At 44.0% G+C, this 20,992-nt stretch overlaps 1 protein-coding gene across 5 annotated transcripts in view; it reads left to right on the top strand.

The window, feature by feature from the left end:
* The first annotated feature begins 6,532 nt into the window (after positions 1–6,532).
* Positions 6,533–20,992, top strand: part of ARHGEF12 (Rho guanine nucleotide exchange factor 12) — a 101,799-nt gene continuing 87,339 nt past the window's right edge. For 3 of the 5 annotated variants that reach the window (XM_048511989.1, XM_048511988.1, XM_048511986.1), the window contains exon 1: positions 6,534–7,101. In XM_048511989.1, the coding sequence (XP_048367946.1) occupies positions 7,070–7,101 (32 nt within the window). In that variant the 5' untranslated portion in view covers positions 6,534–7,069. Of the gene's footprint in view, positions 7,102–20,992 lie in introns of all 5 variants that reach the window. The other 2 variants (XM_048511987.1, XM_048511990.1) reach the window with 1 other exon arrangement.

Raw genomic sequence — 20,992 nt, 5'->3', positions numbered from 1 at the left:
TGTAAGCTGATTTGAGGATAAATGAAATAAAGAACTGGAGCTGCCAGAAACAAAACCAGTCGGCAACAGCATTGCCACAAAATACAACAGCTGTCTTCCCTGGCATCTGAACATTCCATGACCTCACTGCAATCCTGCCAATTGGGGCCAGCCACTGTCATGAATATATAAGATATGCTTAGTGCCATGTGGCCCCAGAGCTGTAATTGAAAAGAACTGCATCCTTGTCAGCTTAACAATGATAAATTCTTGCATTACAGAACAAAAGAGCGGAGGGACTGCCAATAGATTTTCTGGCAAACTAGAATAAGTGGACTTACCTCCTTTCCTAACGGATTCTGCTTCTGCAAAGAGTCTTTTCCCTGGAGACACAATTCTAGGTCCAGAGGGATGCTGAAGAATTCAAAACTTTGCAGTCCTTACACTTCAGGTGCTTTCTCCATTTTGCTTTTCTGAAGTCAATAAATTGAGTTTCGTTCCCTTTAAAAAAATACATGCGAGTCTTTCCAGGAGACCTTTAAAAATTAGAGCCCCCTGCCCACCCACCCCCAAATGTAAATATGTGGTTTCTACTGCCCGGTTATAGTTTTGGCATTCATTTTTATTTTTAAAGCTTTTTTAATCTTCTAATGGCAGCTCTCCCCATTAACACTTAGTATATCATACATACACTAACCACACATTTTTCCCAGTGTCCAGCTAGAGGTGGGAGTTGGCAACTTGAGCAGCAAACAGAATCACAACCTTGCTGCTTAAACCCTCATCTAACCCTCATGGTCGTGGTGGTGATGGTGGTTGGGGGACACCTTGGAGACCTTGTAAGGACCAAGGAGACAGACGGACATCTTGGAAATGTGGGTTCAAGTCTGGACTCTGCTGCACGGAAGGGATTTATTATAGTAACAGTTTTGCTAATGCAGGGCCTTTCCTGGTGGCAGTTTCAGCCCAGGAACACGCTCCTTCAGCAGGGCAGACTTGAACCCCCAAAAAGAGAATTGTAAGTCATATGTTGCTATCGGCTTTCCCAGGAGAGAAAGGAGTTTCTCCTCCTCCAACGGTGTCAGTACTGCTCTGTTTGCATCGGACTGCCCATGCTGAAGCTTAGAAATAATAGTTAAAATTGTTATACTAATATCTTTCTTAGTTAATGTGTATCATAGGTAACAACTTTAAAAACTGGAGATGTCATCAAACATCTAAGGATTTTGTGGAAAATTATTGAGAGACTTTAAAGGCCTTCTTAAGTATAGAATACTACTAATGTTTCCATTCCAGTTAATGATGCATGAATGTGTGTTTTTCTCTTTTTGTTAATTATTTTTAAAAAAAATTATAGTGAAAAAAGAAACTGGCTCTTGCACATGGCGACTTTTCTACTTCACCCCTTTGTGCTCTTTAAAATTCTGTGTCAACGTAAGGACACGTGCATGCTTCTGATAAAGTGGACTCTACTCCATGAGAGAGCTCGGTCCTCAAACAATATGCTTGTTTTTAAAGTTCCACAAGACTCATATGTACTGTCTTCCCCAGTCTCTTTTCTAGCTGCTCTGCAAATTTTGAGTCTGGAAACTGCAGCAGTAAAATTGTCCAGTAGATGGCAAGATGCTTGTAGTATGGGGTCGGTTTTCTCATTCTTTGAATGTGTGTCTTATACACCAAGCCCTGACCTGGAAGCTAAGCAGGGTTAGTACTTAGAAGGGAAACTTCGAAGGAAGGCTCTGCAGAGGAAGGCTTAATCACTTTGCTTAATCACTTGTCTTGAAAGGCCCTTGCTGGGGTTGCCCTAAGTTGGCAGCGACGTTGGCAGCGACTTTGACGACACTTTACATACTCACAAACAAGGTTGGCCTTGGAGGGTTCTTGGATGGGAGATCCGGAATCTATTCTGGAATCCTTGGGACAAAACACAGAACCAAGCAATGGCAAATGAATCTCTTGCTTTGAAAATTCAAGGTGGTCTCCATAAATCAACAAATTGGTTAGAAAGAGTCAGCATGGCTTTTGCAGAGGCAAATCCTGTCTTACAAACTTACTAGAGTTCTTTGAGGGTGTAAACAGGCATGTGGACAGGGGTGAACCGGTGGACATTGTCTACTTGGATTTCCAAAAGGCTTTTGACAAAGTTCCTCACCAGAGACTGTTGAGAAAACTCAGCAATGAAGGAATAAGAGGGGAAGTCCTCCGGATTAAAAACTGGTTGAGAAACAGGGAAACAAAGAGTGGGAGTGTAAATGGGAAGTTCTCTCACAATGGAGAGATGTCGGGAGTGGTGTCCATGGATCCGTTTTGGGACTCAGTGCTGCTTTAACCTATTCATAAATGACCTGGAAGTAAGGGTGGGTAGCGTGGTGGCCAAGTTTGCAGATGATACCAAATTACGTAGGGTGGTGAGAACCACAAAGGATTGCGAAGAGCTCCAAGCGGACCTTGATAAATTAGGTGAGTGGGCTCAGAAATGGCAAATGCAGTTCAATGTAGCAAAATGTAAAGTGATGCACATAGGGGCAAAAAATCCAAACTTCACATACACGCTACAGGGGTCAGTACTATCAGTCACAGACCAGGAAAGGGATTTAGGCGTCTTAGTTGATAGTTCCATGGGAATGTCAACTCAATGCATGGCAGCTGTGAAAAAGGCAAACTCTATGCTGGGGATCATTAGAAAAGGAATTGAGAATAAAACTGCAAAGATTGTCATGCCTTTAGATAAAGCAGTGGTGCGACCGCACTTGGAGTACTGTGTCCAGTTCTGGTCGCCACATCTCAAAAAGGATATTGAGGAGATAGTAAAAGTGCAGAGAAGGGCAACAAGGATGATTGAGGGACTGGAGCACCTTCCCTATGAGGAGAGGCTGCAGCGTTTGGGACTCTTTAGTTTGGAGAGGAGGCGTCTGAGGGGGATATGATTGAAGTCTATAAAATTATGCATGGGGTAGAAAATGTTGACAGAGAGAAATTTTTCTCTCTTTCTCACAATACTAGAACCAGGGGGCATTCATTGAAAATGCTGGGGGGAAGAATTAGGACTAATAAAAGGAAACACCTCTTCACGCAATGTGTGATTGGTGTTTGGAATATGCTGCCACAGGAGGTGGTGATGGCCACTAACCTGGATAGCTTTAAAAGGGGCTTGGACAGATTTATGGAGGAGAAGTCGATTTATGGCTACCAATCTTGATCCTCCTTGATCTGAGATTGCAAATGCCTTAACAGACCAGGTGATCGGGAGCAACAGCCGCAGAAGGCCATTGCGTTCACATCCTACATGTGAGCTCCCAAAGGCACCTGGTGGGCCACTGCGAGTAGCAGAGAGCTGGACTAGATGGACTTTGGTCTGATCCAGCTGGCTTGTTCTCATGTTCTTATGTTCTTATAAATCACCTGTGACCTGAGGGCAAATAAATAAATAAAATTGCATAGTTGTTAGGGGCACTAAACCCATGTATTTCTGCCTTCTTGGAATTCAGTAAACAAAGCTATATAAAATTATGCAGTTTTGGGTGTTGGGGGAGGGGTGTTTAAGAACTGCTATCGTAGCTTGGATAAATTATTAGTGACTGTGGTCTATACTATTGTGTATAGCATGCTGAAATATGGATCCTGATGTAATTTCTGCATCATTTAATGTGTCACATTAATACTTCTGCTTTTCTTCAGTTTTGTTTTTTGACTTGTGGTTAATTCTACAACTCTAATCCTACAGCATGGCTTATTGAATGTCCCATCCATTGACTGTATTCACAAGTGAGAAAGCTCGACTATAGATAATGTGAATAAAAATAAATACATAAATAACACCACTTTACAATTACGACTACCACCGCCTATGCTGGTGCAAAAGAAACAGATGGGATATGTTGTGAAGCAAGACTGATGGTCAAGAATGTCAAAACTGCTCTCCAGAAACACTCTTAACCATTCTGGTCCAAGTGCAGCAAAACCAGATAGGTATCACTTGGGGACAGTCTGAAATTGTCTGAAATTGTAACCAGTGGTGGGATCCAAAAATTTTAGTAACAGGTTCCCATGGTGGTGGGATTCAAACACTGGCGTAGCGACAATGGGGCTGGGCGGGGCATTCCGGGGGCGGAGCATTCCTGGGCGGGGCTGTGGCAAGGATGCAGCCGCTGCGCTGGTCCTTGGGCAGGAAACGAATGCACGCAGGCGCAGGCTGCCACGCACGCCGGTGCACCTCCTGCTAGACTGCTTCAAGTTCTGCGCACTACTGCTGAGAGGAGGGGCGTAACTAAGGCAAAAATCATGTGGCAAAATCACCAATTAGTAACCCCGTCTCGGCACACACAAATAATTAGTAACCTACTCTTGGGAACCTGTGAGAGCCTGCTGGATCCTATCTCTGATTGTAACCTATCTGGATCTGCTGCTATTTAAAGTGTTATCTCCATACATATCCTCCCCATCACTAGTCAAAGTCTATGCGATGCATTTCTAGATCTGATTATTGACTATCAGGTAACAAAATTTTTTCACCCTGGGTCCACTCTTTGTACCTTAAATGCAAGGATACCAAAATCAGATGGGTTTGAATTTTCTTTTCTTTTTGGGAGGCTGTTTGAAGTTGCTGCTTCCCCTTTTCACAACAGACATCTAATGAGGCATGTGGAGCTGGGAGAGTTCTGAGAGGACTGTGACTGGCCCAAGGTCACCCAGCAGGCTTCATGTGGAGGAATGAGGAAACAAATCCAGTTCACCAGATAAGGGTCCACTACACATACGGAGGAGTGGGAAATCAAACTCTGTCCTCTAGATTTTTTTAAAAAAATATTTTATCCTCTAGATATCGCTCCTAACCACTACACTACAATGGCTTACATACAGGTGCATGTCTGGCAAGGAAATGGACCCCCAATGACTATTCATCATTGAGTCTGAATGAAGAGAAGAGTTTGGATTTTTACCCTGCTTTTCTCAACCTAAGGAGTCTCAAAGCAGGGTACAAACTCCTTTCCCTTCCTCTTCCCACAACCAACACCTTGTGAGGTAGGTGGGGCTGAGAGTTCTGAGAGAACTGTGACTGGCCCAATGCCACATAGCAGGCTTTATGTGAAGAAGAGGGAAAACAAATGCAGTTCTCCAGATCAGAGTCCACCTGCTCTTAACCACTGCACCAGGCTGGCTCTCTATGCCTTTCCCCTCCATCAAAGGCTTAATGTACAGTTAAAGCTTAATGGGCAGTTAAAGCTGATGTTCTATCAGTGGTTCCCAACCCTGGATGGATGTACCCTCAGGGTTATGTGCCACAGCATTTGAGGATATACAAATAAATATATAGTGGGTTTGCTAATATGGGGGTGCAGTTTTAAAGAAATGGGTTGCCAAGGGGATATATATTTGAATAAAAAAAGACTGGGAACCCCTGTTTTGTGCAAAGCACAATAAGGGACTCCTTTCTCTCTCTCGCTCTCTCTCCCTCTCTGAGTCCTGGCGCAGGCGGCACGGGACAAAGCGTGCCAAAAACGACGACGCAGCCCAGTGAGGCGCCCGGGCGGAGGGATCCTCTCAGGAGGGCCGGGATGACGGAAAAACACCCGCCCGCCCGGCCGAATCCCGCATCCCGAAGGAAAGGAGTCCCGGGCCGTCCGGAAAGGGCCGAGCGGCGCCGGAGGGAGCCGAGCAGCGGCCGGGCCTGCCTGAGGAAAGCCGGCGGGGACCGTTGGCCGGAGCGGCGTCTCGTCGGAACGGGGCGGCCTGGGCGACGCTCGCAGGACCCGCCGCGTCGGGGCAAGGAGGAAGCGGGGCCCGCGGGCTGGCGGAGGAGCCGCAGCCGCGGAAGAGTCCTCGACCCGCGCCGCCCGACGACTCCCCCCCCCCCCCCCGCGCTTCGCTTCGCTTCCCCTCCCCCAATCCGGAGCCGGATTCGGATCGCTTTTTGGAGCAGGGCTCGCCTCAGTTCCCGGCGGGGGTTTTGGTTCGCAAGGCGGGCCGGGGGAAGGGGCAGGATGAGGGGCTGGGGGGCCTAACGAGACCCCGGGGCCTTCTCGCCGCCCCCCTCCCCAAGGCCCCGCGCTCAGAAGTTCAGGGGAGCGCCAGTGAACCTCCTCCCAATCCCTGTTTTTTGGGGGACGCCAGTGAACCTCTTTTTCGCACTTGTTGTTTTTTGGGGGCATCAGTAAACTTCCTTTCCCCACTTCCTGTTTTTAGGGGGGCGCCAGTGAAACTCATTTTCCCACTTCCGGTTTTTTGGGGGCGCCCTATCCTGCCCATTTCTCTCCCCCCTCCGTGGGATTTTTTTCGAGGGAGTGCACGCCTTTTACTTGACCTGCACTCAAAAAGGGGACCCTCCCCAAAGTGTGAAACTTCTTTCTAGGAAGACTGCCTGAGCTCAGATCTCACTGGCACCCTAAATAATAATAACAGCATCCATTAATCTCAATGGGATTTGTGGGTGGGTGTGAATAGGCTGTTTTCAGTTAACCCCAGAGAGTCTTAAGTAGACTGGCTTGGCACTCTCAGAGGGGGAGGAAGGAGATAGTGCAAACCTGAAAAGGACTTTTTTGTGGGGGGTGGGGTAGGGGGGGAAAGAAGACCTGCTCCCACTGTTTACCTTCTGACTTTGAGATGTCTTGGTGACTTGAGAGAACTTACTGCACTTCCAGCGACTGAACGCAAAGGTCAGAAGCAACTTGAAGCCGATGCCTCTGTCTGACAGTTACCGTCTGGACAACAGCACCTTCTCAGCCGAGTTGTTTCCAACCCCCCCACCCTCTTCAAAGCGGTGGCCACAGCAAGATCTTTGGCAACGCTGAATCATGCCCCTGAAGGCCTACTCCCTGCTTTCATGTGGGGGGGAAGATTTTTTCTAGAGGGGGCATCTTGGGGGCTTTCAGAAAGTTCTCCCTTGAGATGGATCTTTTCGGTGACTGGGAAGAACCGGGTCGCTGTTGTTTTTGTGCTTGTTTGAACTTGTCTTCGGAACCCTTTTTGGAGTAAAAGTTGGATTCTGAACTTGAGTGTGCATGTATGGGAAAAGTGGCCGGGACATACGTTGAATTAACTAGCATGGTGCAGATTGGTTAAATAAAAAATCGTCTCTTTGCCAAGGGCTCAAATGAGTGGCTCACAGTCCGCAATCACGGACAGGTTAGTATGAAGAAGTTTTTAAAGTGGCATCCCCTCCCCCCAATTAATTGTTAAATGTTTGAATGGAACTTCTAGTGTTAATCTTTTGACGGTGCAAAATATTCAGTGGTTGAGCTAAATAAGGTTTGGATTTATTTTTGGAAATGACTAGGCCACTTCAGATCTGCTGATAATCAAACCATCCTGGTTAGATTTGGAATTCAAATGCTTGCTCACTCTTTTGGTTTTTAAGCCTTCCAGTCTGTTGCTCTGAATTGTGTATGAACCTCTGGCATGGTAGGGTTTCCTGTTAGATAAAAATACCTTAAGTTTTGCAAGAGTTTTGTAAAAGCTTCTTGCCTTTGAGGGCGCAGAATGTTTAGACTTTGGTAGGAGGGTCTTTCTGGCTCAAGTGGGAAAGCATGTCTTATACCCTGGCTAGTTAGGGTACCAAATTGCCTTTTACTTGTGTGGAAGCCATGCTCAGATTCTGTCATCTCTGGGGTGGTTTTGTGGTATTGCAATATGTACCTTGTCTGGGTTGTCCAGGATTGGATGCTGGCAGGAATTCTTGTGATAGAAGAGAAGACAACAATAAGGTTAGCTGTCTTGTCTGGCAAGTACTCTATGTCTCTTCCTTACTGGGTCGTTCCAAGTTTGCTGTCTTAAAGCAAGAGGTAAAGTGAAGTTTGGTCCACCTGTTTGACAGCATGATGATCACAGCAGTTGTTCTGCAAGGCTTATTTTGCAGTTGAGTTGCAGAGAACAGGAGCATAACCCAGAAATTCCAGAGCTGGCTACAACTCAAGCTAAGCAAGAGAGTTCGAAGAGTGCTGAGTCTGTAACAAGGCCTCTGTCTGTGTGAGTGGTGGGTGTAAAGTGTTTAGCATATTCTAATTTTGAATACAGACAGTTACACATTTTCTGGTGCATTCATTCTTTCAGAAAAGTAGTATGCAGGTGATGCAAATGCTTTGGTTTCTTCTGTAGAACATGTGCCTAAGCACTTTACATCATAACTTTTTGGGGGGGAAAGACATCCAAGTGTATGTGTGTCTGTTTCACTACCTCCGTGGAAGGAACTACAATGAGGCCTTTGGCTTATTCGGATCATAAAGGTAGTTCCTTGCAGCCTGTAACACAGGAATGGGGAAAAAGTTATGCCATGAAATATCCAGAAACATTGGCAGCAGAATACCTATTGCTATGGCAAACAAAATTGTTGTAAAGTAGAGAGCAAGCTTTTGAGTTCCCCAGAAATCTTCAGCCAAGTGAGAACCAGTCTGGTATACTGATTAGAGTGTCAGGTTAGATCAGGGGAGACCCAAGTTGAATCCTTTGTTCAGCCGTGAAGCTTCTTGATGACGTTGGCTGGTCACGCGCTGTCAGCCTTCCCTCTCTCGCAGGAGTGTTGTGGGAGTGAAATGGCAGGGAACCGTTTGTGCTATCCTGAGATCCTTGGGAGACATTCAACATAAAAATATGATCAGGCTAGATGCCAAGGCCAAAGGTGGAGAGGCAGGGGGAGAGATTTCAGGACATGTGACATTTTGGTCGGTCTTGATCAAAGGTATTCCACTACTTCTGGGTTTAGATTTTTCTACTTGATCAACTTGTCTATCTGCCCTCTTTGTTATGGGAAATAACTGAACTGAGCTGTCAAAGAGAAGGCTTTGTCAGTAGGAAGATATTACCCAGGAGCCTCTAGCAATGGGACTTTGGTTACTGGAGTTGCTTGGTCCCGGCTACAAGATGTGCTACTCAGCCAAGTTTGTATTAACAGTGCACCAGCTAAAATTAATCCCCAGCTTTTCTAATGGAAAGATGAATGCATTCTTCTGCCTTTGCCTTATGAGGGACCCACATGTTCTGGTTAGAATTTGAAATTTGTGATGGGTTTTCACATTTTATAAGACAATGGTCCCGTTTTGCTTCTATGTCTCAGTAGCAACTTGAAATCTGGTTTGTACCTAGTGCCACCTAGTTCAAGTGAGAAGCTCCCTCTCCACTGTGTTATACTCCCCCCCCCTTCTCTCCCCTGTTCTTATTCCCCCCTCCCCTCTCCAGTTTGATGAGGAGTTCTGAGGAACTTGAAAGCTTGCTTGGGATGTTTGTTTAACAATGAAAGGTTGTTGTGTTTCCATCCCTCCTCCCCACTAGATCACTTGTGATCTTTGCGGTGATATAGAAGTGATGATGGAGTTTGACGCTGAAACAAGGCATGGTTTGTATTGTCGTACTGGAACAGCCAACGTAAAAGTGCACAAACTTCCTTTTCCTGAACATTCTAAAATACTTGCTGATGCTGGTGAAACTTTGCTGTCCGTCTGCAGTCCCGATGTAGTAATAACAGTGGCTGGTATGATGGGAAGCTTCCACTTTTCATGGTTCTTTGCTTGACATAGGAGACCCTCTCTGTAATGGTGATAAGGTGATTGTTCTCAGGGTCCCTCCCTTCTTCAGCTCTGACTTTATAAATGAGGTGGAGTCTAGCTGCTAAGTGCTGGGAGAAGCCCAGCAGTTTTCCTTGTGTCTGGAGAAAAAACAGTGACTGGGTGACCATTCCGATTGGTAGCTGGTAGGTCTCTTTTATTCAAAGAAATTTATACTTTCTATGACTCAATTTCAGACATGATGCTTTACAATATGATGATTTTTCCTGCAAGAGATACATAACAGTTAGGCCTCAGTTTTGTTGTTCTTATTGTCCGTGATGTTTGACATCTGAAGTAGCAATGAACCTGGGGTTCTTCCTGGAGTTTGCTTATAGTTCTCTTGCACAGTACTTGTTTCTTCAGTCTAAGTTAGATGAACTTGGGGGTAAATTTGCCATCTGCTTGAAATGACTTTACACATTTCATTGGAAGGAGATGGTACTAACTCAAACCCTCCATTCATAAGTTCACTTATGAGTCTAGAGCTGCCACTGGGTGCTTTATTTCCTCTTGGCTTTGAATCTGATACCAGGGTGGATACTCTGTGGCCAGAACTGAACTTATTAATTCTTCTGCTTGCAGATGCTCTTGTGGTGATTTTTGCATGGAAAGAACTACTCTCCCTTGTATACTAAGATCCTTAGGAGAGGCCTTGCTTAAAGTTTCCTCTTTGACTGAAAACAGATTGGTGGGGATGACGGACAGTCTTTCTCAGTTAATTGTTGTTTGCCCTCACTTTCTGAATGTTCATGAACACCTTTACAAAATCACCTGTAGTTTTAAGGGTAAGGTGGACATTGTGTTAAGTAAATCTGAGAATTTGAACACGTCTGTCATGTGGGTTTAATTGTTTTATAATTATATTTTAATTTGCTGCAAAGTCTTGTTTATTTTATTACTGTTATAGTCCATCTTTCTCACTGAGACGTGAGGCAATCAAGACGGTATAAGACTGCCAATAAACAATGCAGCAGGATTAGGGATTACTGAATTAGAGAACAGTGCAAACAGTAATGTGTCTAAGGCTGATGATGTTGAATTGTTTTAGCTCCTTTCTTCCCTTTCATTCTTTATCCCAAGCGCTATAAATGGTTAGATGTCTGCAGGTTACAGTTTGTCCAATTTCTTGTGGTTTTAAGAATTAGATTCCAATACTCATGTACTGTGGATGGCAACAAATTTCAGTGACAAACATAACTAACTGGTTTCATTACGATTCTATGTCATAGCTTCTCTTCTGTATTACAAACTAAACTATATTAACCCTGTGCCCTGTTCATATTCCTAGCATGTTTCTCTGGGCTGTTAAAGTGAATTTAATAACATCTCTGTTCTGTGTCTTTTGGGAAGCTGTTCTACAGTCTACATTTTTCATTTTCCTTTAGCGTCACTTTCTCTTAAGCAGTACTTGAGAAGTAGAGGAAACTCATTAAAAGTATGAAGTCTTGTATCTCTTAGGTTTGTTCTGTGGGTCTATAATTTGCTTTACTTGTGTTCAAAACATTATAGCAGTCTAATGTATTATCAAAGGCTTTCACGGCTGGAATCACTAGGGTGTTGTGGGTTTTCAGAGTAAGATGCCAGCAACAGATGCAGGTGAAACGTCGGGAGAAAATGCTACTGGAACATGGCCATACAAATTGGAAAACCCACAACACCCTTATTATATGAGTCTTTTCAATATGTCACCTTTTCCCTAAGCTTAAAAAACCCCCTCTTCTGTGGTTTGAATGCCTTTTGGGTCCATCCTTGGCTTTCGCTGAGTTGACATGATGACTTAATATCTCAGTTGAGTCATTCCTCAGTTCATGGTCATAAGGAATTGCATCACACACACAGAAGATTAATTCTGGTGTGGGCTGAAAGGAAGCAAGCTCGCATTGGACAGTTTTGTTCTGTCACTTGTCACAGGGGGACACACGGCTGAGCGAGATAAAGGCTTTTATTCTTCTTTGCTGGGCATGCCAGGACTTAGATGGGATTTTGAAATAACAAAAATGATCAGCGCTCTAGTCTATTGTGTGACTGTAAAAGCCCTGCACGTACGTCCTTCCTTTTTTACGTACAGTTGAACAAAACTGAAGAGAAGCTAATAATTCCATTGTGTGTTGAGTCTGTTGTTGTGGCTTTACAAAAGGGCCATAAAATAATCCTAGAGAAAATTGTATCTTTCAGAAATTGATATCTATTTTGTGCATTTTCTGTCAAATGTATTTTTAGCACCATGTCAAAAGCCCCTGCTACCATGATAATGAAATAGGCAGGCGGGGGGATTCATGAAGCTCTTCCCATGAAGCTCTGGGCATTTTCTTTCTTTCTTTCTTTCTTTCTTTCTTTCTTTCTTTCTTTCTTTCTTTCTTTCTTTCTTTCTTTCTTTCTTTCTTTCTTTCTTTCTTTCTTTCTTTCTTTCTTTCTTTCTTTCTTTCTTTCTTTCTTTCTTTCTTTCTTTCTTTGTGTCTGGTGGAACAGGATTTTCCAAACCTTTTGGCTGCAGATCCTCCAATGTAGTGTTGGCAATCTGTCTGAAGCCCCGAAATAGTATGATTATTCAATATGTACCTAAATAGAGGCATAGTTTTGGAATTTTATTTTTATTTCTTGTATTTTAGATTTCTAGGTGGATGGAGATTGGCTGTGCAGAGTAAACTGTGTCAGAATTCCAAAGATGCCCTCAGGCTCAAACAGGTTAGGGATCCCTGAACCAAGGCACTGCTGTGCCCACTGCCCATCTCTACCACGTAGCTCTATTCCTCCCTGCTGGTTTGTTCCTGAAGCAGGAAACATGAGACCTCCCCCCGCCCCCCGTGTTTGTGTTTTTCCTCTCCTCTTTATCTAGGAGGGTTGTGAAGGCTTTCTCCTCACACCTCCATTTCTGCTGGTGGTGGTACAGTGTAAGCAGTAAGGTGAACTTAGGTCACTTGGTCTTATCAGTGCAAGAGGCTCCTCTGATGGGGCCCATAAAGGGGAAGCAGAGGAATGCTGCTGGCTCAAAGTGAGTGTCCTCTGCATTGAGAGAGACCCACCGTCTTGCAGAGCCCCTGTGGTGCCAGAGCACACTTAAAGAAAGCCAGTATTGGGACACTGCATATAAGCTGTTTAATGCAGGACCTGCAAGTTAAGTGCTAAATATTAACTCCTTGCTCTGAGGAGGAGGGCATCTTGATCTTGGGGAAGTCCCATAAGCTGTTCAGGGAGGCAGGCCAAAATTGCCACTTTCTGTCTCCAAGGCAAGAATCTCTGAACTCAGCTTACACTTGTCCCTTCCATATTGCGACTTTCCACATCACGGTTTGGCTGATCATGAGTCGGCCCTGAACCTCACCCGCCAACTCAAGCCCCATGAGAAAAGGCAGCAGACACTGGCTTGCTGGCCTGACGCTCTTTGATCCACACTGCCCCGCTGCACAGAGAAATGGTATAAATTCTTTATGCAGTTTGCCAGATTGCAGGGGGTGCCGCACCCCTAACCTCCGCAATGTGGAAGGGACAACTGTATTTCCTGCCTTGCACAGGGAGAACAGCTGAGAAGTAGAGCTATCTTTTTTTGTCTGGCTAAATCTTTCAACTTTCACAACCCCATGCTAAAGAGAAAACTTCAATCTTCTGCCTTCCCTTTGTTCCTTCTGTGTTTTCTGTGCACCTCATCCTTTAGGTGCTGACTTGTGCCCCCCCCCCCCGCCCTTCCCTCACTGTAGCTTATAAAGTTTCTTTCAGAAGAGGCGCAGACCCAGAATTACTGACCTCTGAGCCACAAGATGACATGACCTCCAGAAGCCTCAGATACACCAGAGGAGAAGGGCCAATGAAAGCTGTGGTGCCAAAATGAAAGCAGCAAACCATGCCACTTAAATGGCGCGAAAAGGACCTTGAAGGAAAAAAGATTGGCTCCAATGGCTGCCAGTTCAACCCTGAGTGGCTGCGATGGTAGATCTTGCCCCCTGGATGACAACTGCCCTAACCCAGATTTTGAGATGGAATGGACGGGTAATCTCTGTCGAGGCCATGGGAGGGTAGCCATCTTGCTCCTGTGGGATCATGGAGGCAGTCAGGAGAACCTTAAGGGAAGAGTTACAACAGTTTTTAGGAAGCAAAAGGGAGCAAAATAAGGCCCAAGGGGACCAAAGAGTTTTTTCCCAGGTTACCATTCTAAGATAGATCAATCCACTTCTCTGAGAACATTTTCCTGGGACATCACTGTTTGTAGATACCAATCCTGGTGTAACATACAGTGTAACATACAATCCTGATGTTACATACAGTGTTGCCAGGTTTTATGCAGCAGCACTTGAAATTCGTCATAGGATGATCTGTGCTATACATCCGAGTTAATGACTATCCAAGCTATACTGTATAGTTTATACCTTCAGTCTGCTAATTTTGTTGTTGCCTTATGCATGTCCCTCTTTTTAGTTTGTAAGCGTTTTGCTTCCTTTTAATATTTATGTTCTTATTCCATTTCCTTTCTATTCCAATACGTTTTCCCTAGCAAATTCTTTTAGACATATGCTTGTTTTATTGCACCTTATCTTTTAATTGGATGTACCTTATCTACCATTTGTTAGTCTATGACCTTAATAAAGATTGACTGACTGGGACAAAACAGTTTCGGCTCAGAGACAAGGAATCCAGATTCATCTATACTTGGTTGGCAACATTCAGATTCGTCCAGAGAACAGGCCATTAAAGATGCAAACAAAACAGTAAAGCTCCTGGAAGTTCACAGCTATCTCCTGAAAGGAGAAAAAAGCAATCTCATTCCAACTCAAAGATGACAGCATCTAGGGGTCATAATAGATGCTCAGAAGGGCATGTTATTTCTGCCAGAGAATTAAATCAGCAAGATTTCAAGTATGGCCAAGACCACAGCCAAGTCCACTCCTTAATTACTCCAAACAAGGGAAGGAAGACGTCCAGATCAGTGATCGGCTATATTATGTCAGAGTGCATCTTCCAGGCTGCAAGGCCAGCAGCATTCTTATCCCTCCTGGCATCACAGCACACACAGTTCTAAGTGTGGCTACCAATGCAGCCCTCGTCCTTTGAACCATAATGGAACCTTGGATACTCATTGTGAGAGTTCCTTCTGCTGTGTGGAAAAGAGGGCATCTTGCCTACCCAACCCCCCCCCCCCCCCCAAAAAAAATATAGTAGAATTGAAAGTATGGTAACAAAGCACTGATGGAAGAATGCTCATTTTCTTAACCTTCCTCCAATTAGTTTGCTTTCTTGTACATTGTTGTTAACACACCTCATTCCATGGCAGTGTTTTTTCACATGTTCTTGTTAATGTTTTATGTTTATTAGATTCCTTTCTGTCCTTCTTAGCTCAGAGAGTCTGAGCTCAGGAGATTCCCACTTGGGAGACAGGAATTGCCAGTTTAGTCCTGCCTCCCTGAACAGATGGTGGGAATCACCCAAGATTAAGATGCTCACCTTATCTAAGAGTAGAAGGAACACTCATGTTGAGTATCCAAGGTTCCAGTCTGAAAAATATTTCAATATATTTGCAGATGGCACCAGCTGTTCTGAAGGTGTATCCCAGGGAGCAGCAGTCTAGTGTGAGCATGCTCATAGCCTGTGCTCTCCCCCTTTAGAAAAAATTGCAAGTCAGGGTCATTGCCATTTACCAGAGCTAGACAATTATCAGCAGACTTATTGTTCTCCTAGGAGATAGAACCAAACTGGAGCATGATTTTCTGGTTTTGAAGAAAGTTGTGGGAGTTGTAATTATTTGGGTGGAGACACTTAGCTAAACACATGTAAACCTTCCCTTGCGTTGAACTATTTATGACACAAATTAAGAACTGCTTACAGAGGATTTGAGATTGAGAACAGTGGTGATATCAAGTATTTTCATTCTGTCCTGAACATCTCCCTTAAGTACAGCCTGAAATAAACCAGTTAATGGATCTTCGCTTTTCATACTGGTTAACAGCATGAATAGGGAGCAAAATGTCTCATAGTGGCGGCTAGCAGACCCCTGTGCAAGCACTGGGTCATGACTGATGGGTGAGGTGACTTCACATCACAATTTCTACTAGACAAGCTGTATTTATGTGGCGGTTTGCCATTGTCCTTCCCAGCTGTCTACATATTTTTCTATCATTTTCTTTATCCATTGGCTGTTACATGATATTTCATTTTTGGTGAGCTTGTAGCTTGTACCTAGTCAAAGGACATTGTATATATCTAGTATTAAGAATGGAGAGAACTGCAAACTGTTAACATCTTAAGCTATCTAAGTGCATACATCTTAATTCTTGATGTGAGAGAATCAGGTAAAAATCTTCATACATTTATAGCATTAAGACTTTCAATAGATGTTGATACTGGTTAGAAAAATAATGGGAAAACAGACCTCTTCCTTAATGTATTAACGTACTCATATTTTATTATAATGCAGACAAGATCAGTCACGTGGAAACATATCCTTGAAAATAGGCTATAAATGATGATAATGAATACAGGAATTATAATAGGGCCTTATGTGTGGAAATATACATCTGAATATTTGGGGGTATGGACAGACAGATCTTTCTACAAACCTGGGAAAAGCTCAAAGTTTGCAGAAAAATCTGATATTTTGGAGAAAAAAATAGAAGCAGTGGCTTTAGCTTTAAGAAATGAATCATTTCTCAGTTGTTGTTGCTAGGCATCCACAACAGTATTGCCAGCCTTCAGATCGTGGCTTCTGTCAGTAAGAGGCGGGAATAGAGAGAAACACCCTTTTGCAGGGCTGCTTTGGCCTTTGAGAACGGACTCATAGAGCCAGGCCCAATAACAGCCACTGAGCTACATGGTATCACAACATGGCATAATGGTTAAAATTTAAATAACAATAAACCACTGAAACTGCAAAATGGTAAAGATAATATTGTGAAGGAATGAATGAAATTCAAAACAAGATGCCTTGTTTAGACAAACACGGGAAGACTCAATGTTGATGTAGTGAGGATTATGGATACAAAGGTAAAATACCGGAAGACATTTTTTTATGAATGGGAAATTACAAGAAGCAGTTGAAGACACTGTACAGAAAGTGATATTAACAGAATATGGTGCTATTTTTTTAACAACCCCCCCCCCCCCCCCCATTTTTGGGAGATGAACTTTCTTTTAACCACAGGTTTATTCTTCTTGCATCCCTTGAAAACGTCAAATAAAAGCTTTTGTATGAAGAGTGTTGCTTCATATAAATACCTTCTGAGAATTTATCCTAGCAGATTTAGTTGCTTATTTAGTTGTAGTCACACTGATCTGTCTGCTGCCACTTTCACAACTCCAGAAATGTAATCATGTCATATGAATAAAGAGCAAACCCTTCACTTTCATTTTATATCCTCTACTATCCTGCCCCCATCTCATACCCTGACCATCACAGACAGCAAAAACTAGTCTATTCTAAATATGTCTGGCTTCAATTTCTTAGTGGACAATTTTGTATGTTCCATCTGCTTCTTGATTTGTCTTTCCTGTGTCTCTGTGTTCTGCAGAGCAGCAGAAACTGCTCCAGTCAACTGGCAGGAGCAAATAAACATGGCAGTATTGTCCCCGTGATGGGATAGTTGTGTAAACTATTCAGGTTCCTCTCCAAATTCATATCTGGTTTCTGCATAATCTAATCTGTGTGGGTTGTCACAATGTTTGTCAGGTGCCCTTCAGTGTCCTGCCATTAATGACCAAAATGTTGCTGTCTCTGCTAGAAACATATTGTCCTCTTCAGGATTGCAACAGGATGTGCTGACTTGGGAGATGTACTTTAATCCTCTAAACTTGTTTAAACAGCTCAGCAAACTTATTGCTTCTGTTATGATCTCATTGGGGGATGCGGCATGAAGCGCAAGGTGTGAATTAACCAGAAGGGCCTCTGGTGTGGATAAAGAAATGGCATGTACAAACTGCCAAAGGGAGAACACTGCCTGCTTGTAACCACATGAATGAGGTGTGGTTTCGCAAGGGCAGCATGCTTGGAATGGCTTAATCCTCTCCTATACAAACTGTGTGCTGCAGAGAGAATTTTAACTTATTCAAGCAGTTTTCCCTGCACTTACGTGCCCTGTTCTGGCCAAAAGAATTCCTGTTTGTATAGATAGGATATAGACTTCAGACTTGCTGCTTAGAGTCCCAGTTTGCCATGTCACATGACAGATTATTTGGATACCTTTTAATGTTGATAAATTGAAAGCTCATGGTTGTGGGTGGGCAGTTTAGGTTTTTGTGGAACTTTGAACCAATGTTCTTGATGATGACTAAACATTTTGGAATGAAGAGTGTGGGAGGCGGGGCATCCGACCTTACCATGAGCACCACATTTATTGGCAGGAGACAGCTTTTGGAGAAGCATTGTGTGAAGTAAAAAAAAAGTTGTGTATTTGGAAGTTCATCCACCTACCAGCTATCATAAGGGAAGCCAGCAGTAGCTCTTTGGAGCATATTTTTCTATGCTATAGTTGTAGCACTTGGGACCAATTTTGCTCTTTGTAAAAAGAAAGCACAGCATGCAATAGAGAAAGTGGCCCTGCTCCCAGGTATTAAAGTCTGTAAAAGAGAGACTATATCACCCAGTGGTATAGTCCAGAAAAAACCTTGCTATGTGATTGTGCTGTGCTGTTCATATCAAGTGACCCTCCCTTGAATTATAGATGTTCTGAATACACAGTACAACTTAGTGACTGCTGATTAATATCATTGGCATAAAACAAGTATCTCTTCTGTGTTTTTGATCCCATCTCCTTATTTTTGAGTTTTTGGAGCCAGAGTGCCCAAGTCACTTGACACCAGAAACAACACTCCAGTTGCTTCTCCTAGATCAGGGGTAGGGAACCTGCGGCTCTCCAGATGTTCAGGAACTACAATTCCCATCAGCCCCTGGCCATGCTGGTAGGGGCTGATGGGAATTGTAGTTCCTGAACATCTGGAGAGCCGCAGGTTCCCTACCCCTGTCCCATCAGCCCCTATTGTACTGGTAGGGGGCTGATGGGAATTGTAGTTCCTGAACATCTGGAGAGCCGCAGGTTCCCTACCCCTGTCCTAGATGGTGTAGGCCACCTTGTTTGGGTTATTCTCCACCATCAATCAAGGAGGCAGGAAATATACTGTGGTCACTTCCTGTAGGCTGGTCATAGCCATCTTGCCCCAGTATCTTTCCTGCCTCGTCAGGGAGTGCAGCAAATTCAACAGGCTCTTTGCTTTTTGAAATTCTAAAGGGAATTTCAGTTCTCCTTAAGTCAGTCAACTAACAAGCATTACAGCATGAGGCAAGTTTCAGTCTAACTCCACCTGGCATTGTAGGGTGGCTCTATAAAGGTCGGGCTTGAGACCAACCTGTGAGTAATCTGGGATGACATCTAGTGACAGAGTCTCTGGTGTGATTAGCTTCCCCCTGCACCAGCGAACAAACACTTTCCAGGAAGATCTGTGAATCCTGGTGGTGGATGGACAACATGAGGCTAGCAACGTCTCAGTCACGTTGTTTGAATAGCTCTTCTTTCTCCTACTGTTCTGTTCAAGAACCATGCGGTCAAACTGAACCAGATGCCACAGGTGACCCTGGGATAACCACCGTCAAAAGGAATAAGAGCGGTGTCTCTGATAATCCTTGAATCACTAAAACCATGAAGAAGGCCAGTAGAGCGCCATCAATATGACCCTCGCTCTCTGTCTTCATCGTATCCCAGTGGTGACAAGTCGTCATCATATCCCAGTGGTGACATCGCATCTCATCATATCCCAGTGGGATATGAACAACAAGCCTAAATCCACTATCCTTAACAAAAATAAATATTTTAAAGTTTGAACCACCCAACGACAAGGAGGTGGTTCTGCCTAACTTTTGCTCCAACCCTACCCATCCCAGGGAATGTTTATGGCACCACCTGGATGTGCGTTGGTCCCTGAGGGCCTTTCTCATACTCACAGGAAATATCAGAGAATGTGAGTCCCTATTTATAAACATGGTTCCCCACTAGGGCAGGTGAGGCCATGTCTTCTGCTGCCGTTAGTTCCAGCAGTAGGGCATGCGTCATTTAGGCGCACAAGGCCAGCCGTCTACCAGTTCCCAGTGGCATCACGGCCCACTCTACCTGGAGTGCGGCCACTAACGCAGCCTTGGTCAAGCACATGCCCCTAGAACAGATATGTAGGGGGGCCACTGGGGCCTTCCCCTCTTCTTTTGTGTTGCACTATAGGTTGACCTCTCTGGATGCTGTTCAGGCCTCCTTTGAAAGGAGAATCCTGAAGCACATTATTGGAGATTAACACAACCCACCCTACAGGTCACTGCTTGGGGAGTACCCAAACAAGGTGCCCTACACCATCCAGCAGAACGACCCATTGGATACTCACCGTGAAGGGGTCTTCTCCTGGGTGGTTGTAGGCCATCTTGGCCCTCCCTGTTCTCATTCTTCTCTGGTAATGTGTTTCATATATAAAATTGCAATGTTAACATTCCAAGCTAGAGTTCAGAGCCTGTGAGGATTCCTTTGAGCTTTGGTCCCTTCCAGAGTTGTTAGGTTAGGTTCGTTTTTTCAGCATGTTATTGTGTGTGTTGTTGTGGTTGCATTGTTCTTGTCTCATTGTGGTGAGTCCGATCCTCGACTAGTCAGATACTGGGGCAAGATGGCTATGACCAGCCTACAGGAAGTGACCAAAGTATATTTCCTGCCTCCTTGATTGATGGTGGAGAATAACCCAAACAAGATTGCCTACAACCACCCAGGAGAAGACCCCTTCATGGTGAGTATCCAATGGGTCATTCCAAGCACTTGGGGACAAGAAGCATAGCACAGTTTTTAAACAACTGGATGAGGAAGGTGGCTTCGCTGGTAGCATTTTAAAAGACTGTCCATGTTGGGGACCCCATCACCCAAACAGAGGAGTCTGGATAGGATAGTAAATCCTATTCATAAACAACACACTTCACAAAAATAATGAATAATCTTGAATACATCTACTTTGCTTTAAGACATTCCTGAAATACAAAATGATCACCAAATCTCCAGTGATATTCGTAGTGGTAAAGAGTGTGGTGTTTAAAAGCAGTGGACTCTAATCTGGAGAAATGGGTTTGATTCCCCATTCTTCCACTTGAGCAACAACCTTTTATCTGGTGAACTGGATTTGTTTCCCCACTCCTCCATATTCAACCTGCTAGGTGACCTTGGCTAGTCACAGTTCCCTTTGAACTTTCTCAGTCCTGCCTACCTCACAAGGTTTCTGTTGTGGGGAGAGGAAGGGAAGGAGTTTGTAAGTCTCCTTACAGAAGAGAAAGATGGGGTATAAATCCAAACTCTTCTGCTTTTCTTATAATTCTCCTATCATGACTATTAATTTTTATTGTTGTCTTTTTCACTATCTTTGGAAGTCTAGTGACTAAGGGATGGGGTTTTTTAAACAGGCAAACAAATAAGCATTCATTCTTTTCATAGGTGTGATGTCCCATACCTTAGCCAGCTCTTCTGAATACTATGAGATTTTTT

The sequence above is a fragment of the Sphaerodactylus townsendi genome, linkage group LG12, assembly GCF_021028975.2.
Source record: "Sphaerodactylus townsendi isolate TG3544 linkage group LG12, MPM_Stown_v2.3, whole genome shotgun sequence".
In the NCBI taxonomy this organism is placed as follows: domain Eukaryota; kingdom Metazoa; phylum Chordata; class Lepidosauria; order Squamata; family Sphaerodactylidae; genus Sphaerodactylus; species Sphaerodactylus townsendi.
The sequence above is the reverse complement of the archived record's forward strand: the minus strand, read 5'-3'. Positions and strand labels throughout refer to the sequence as shown.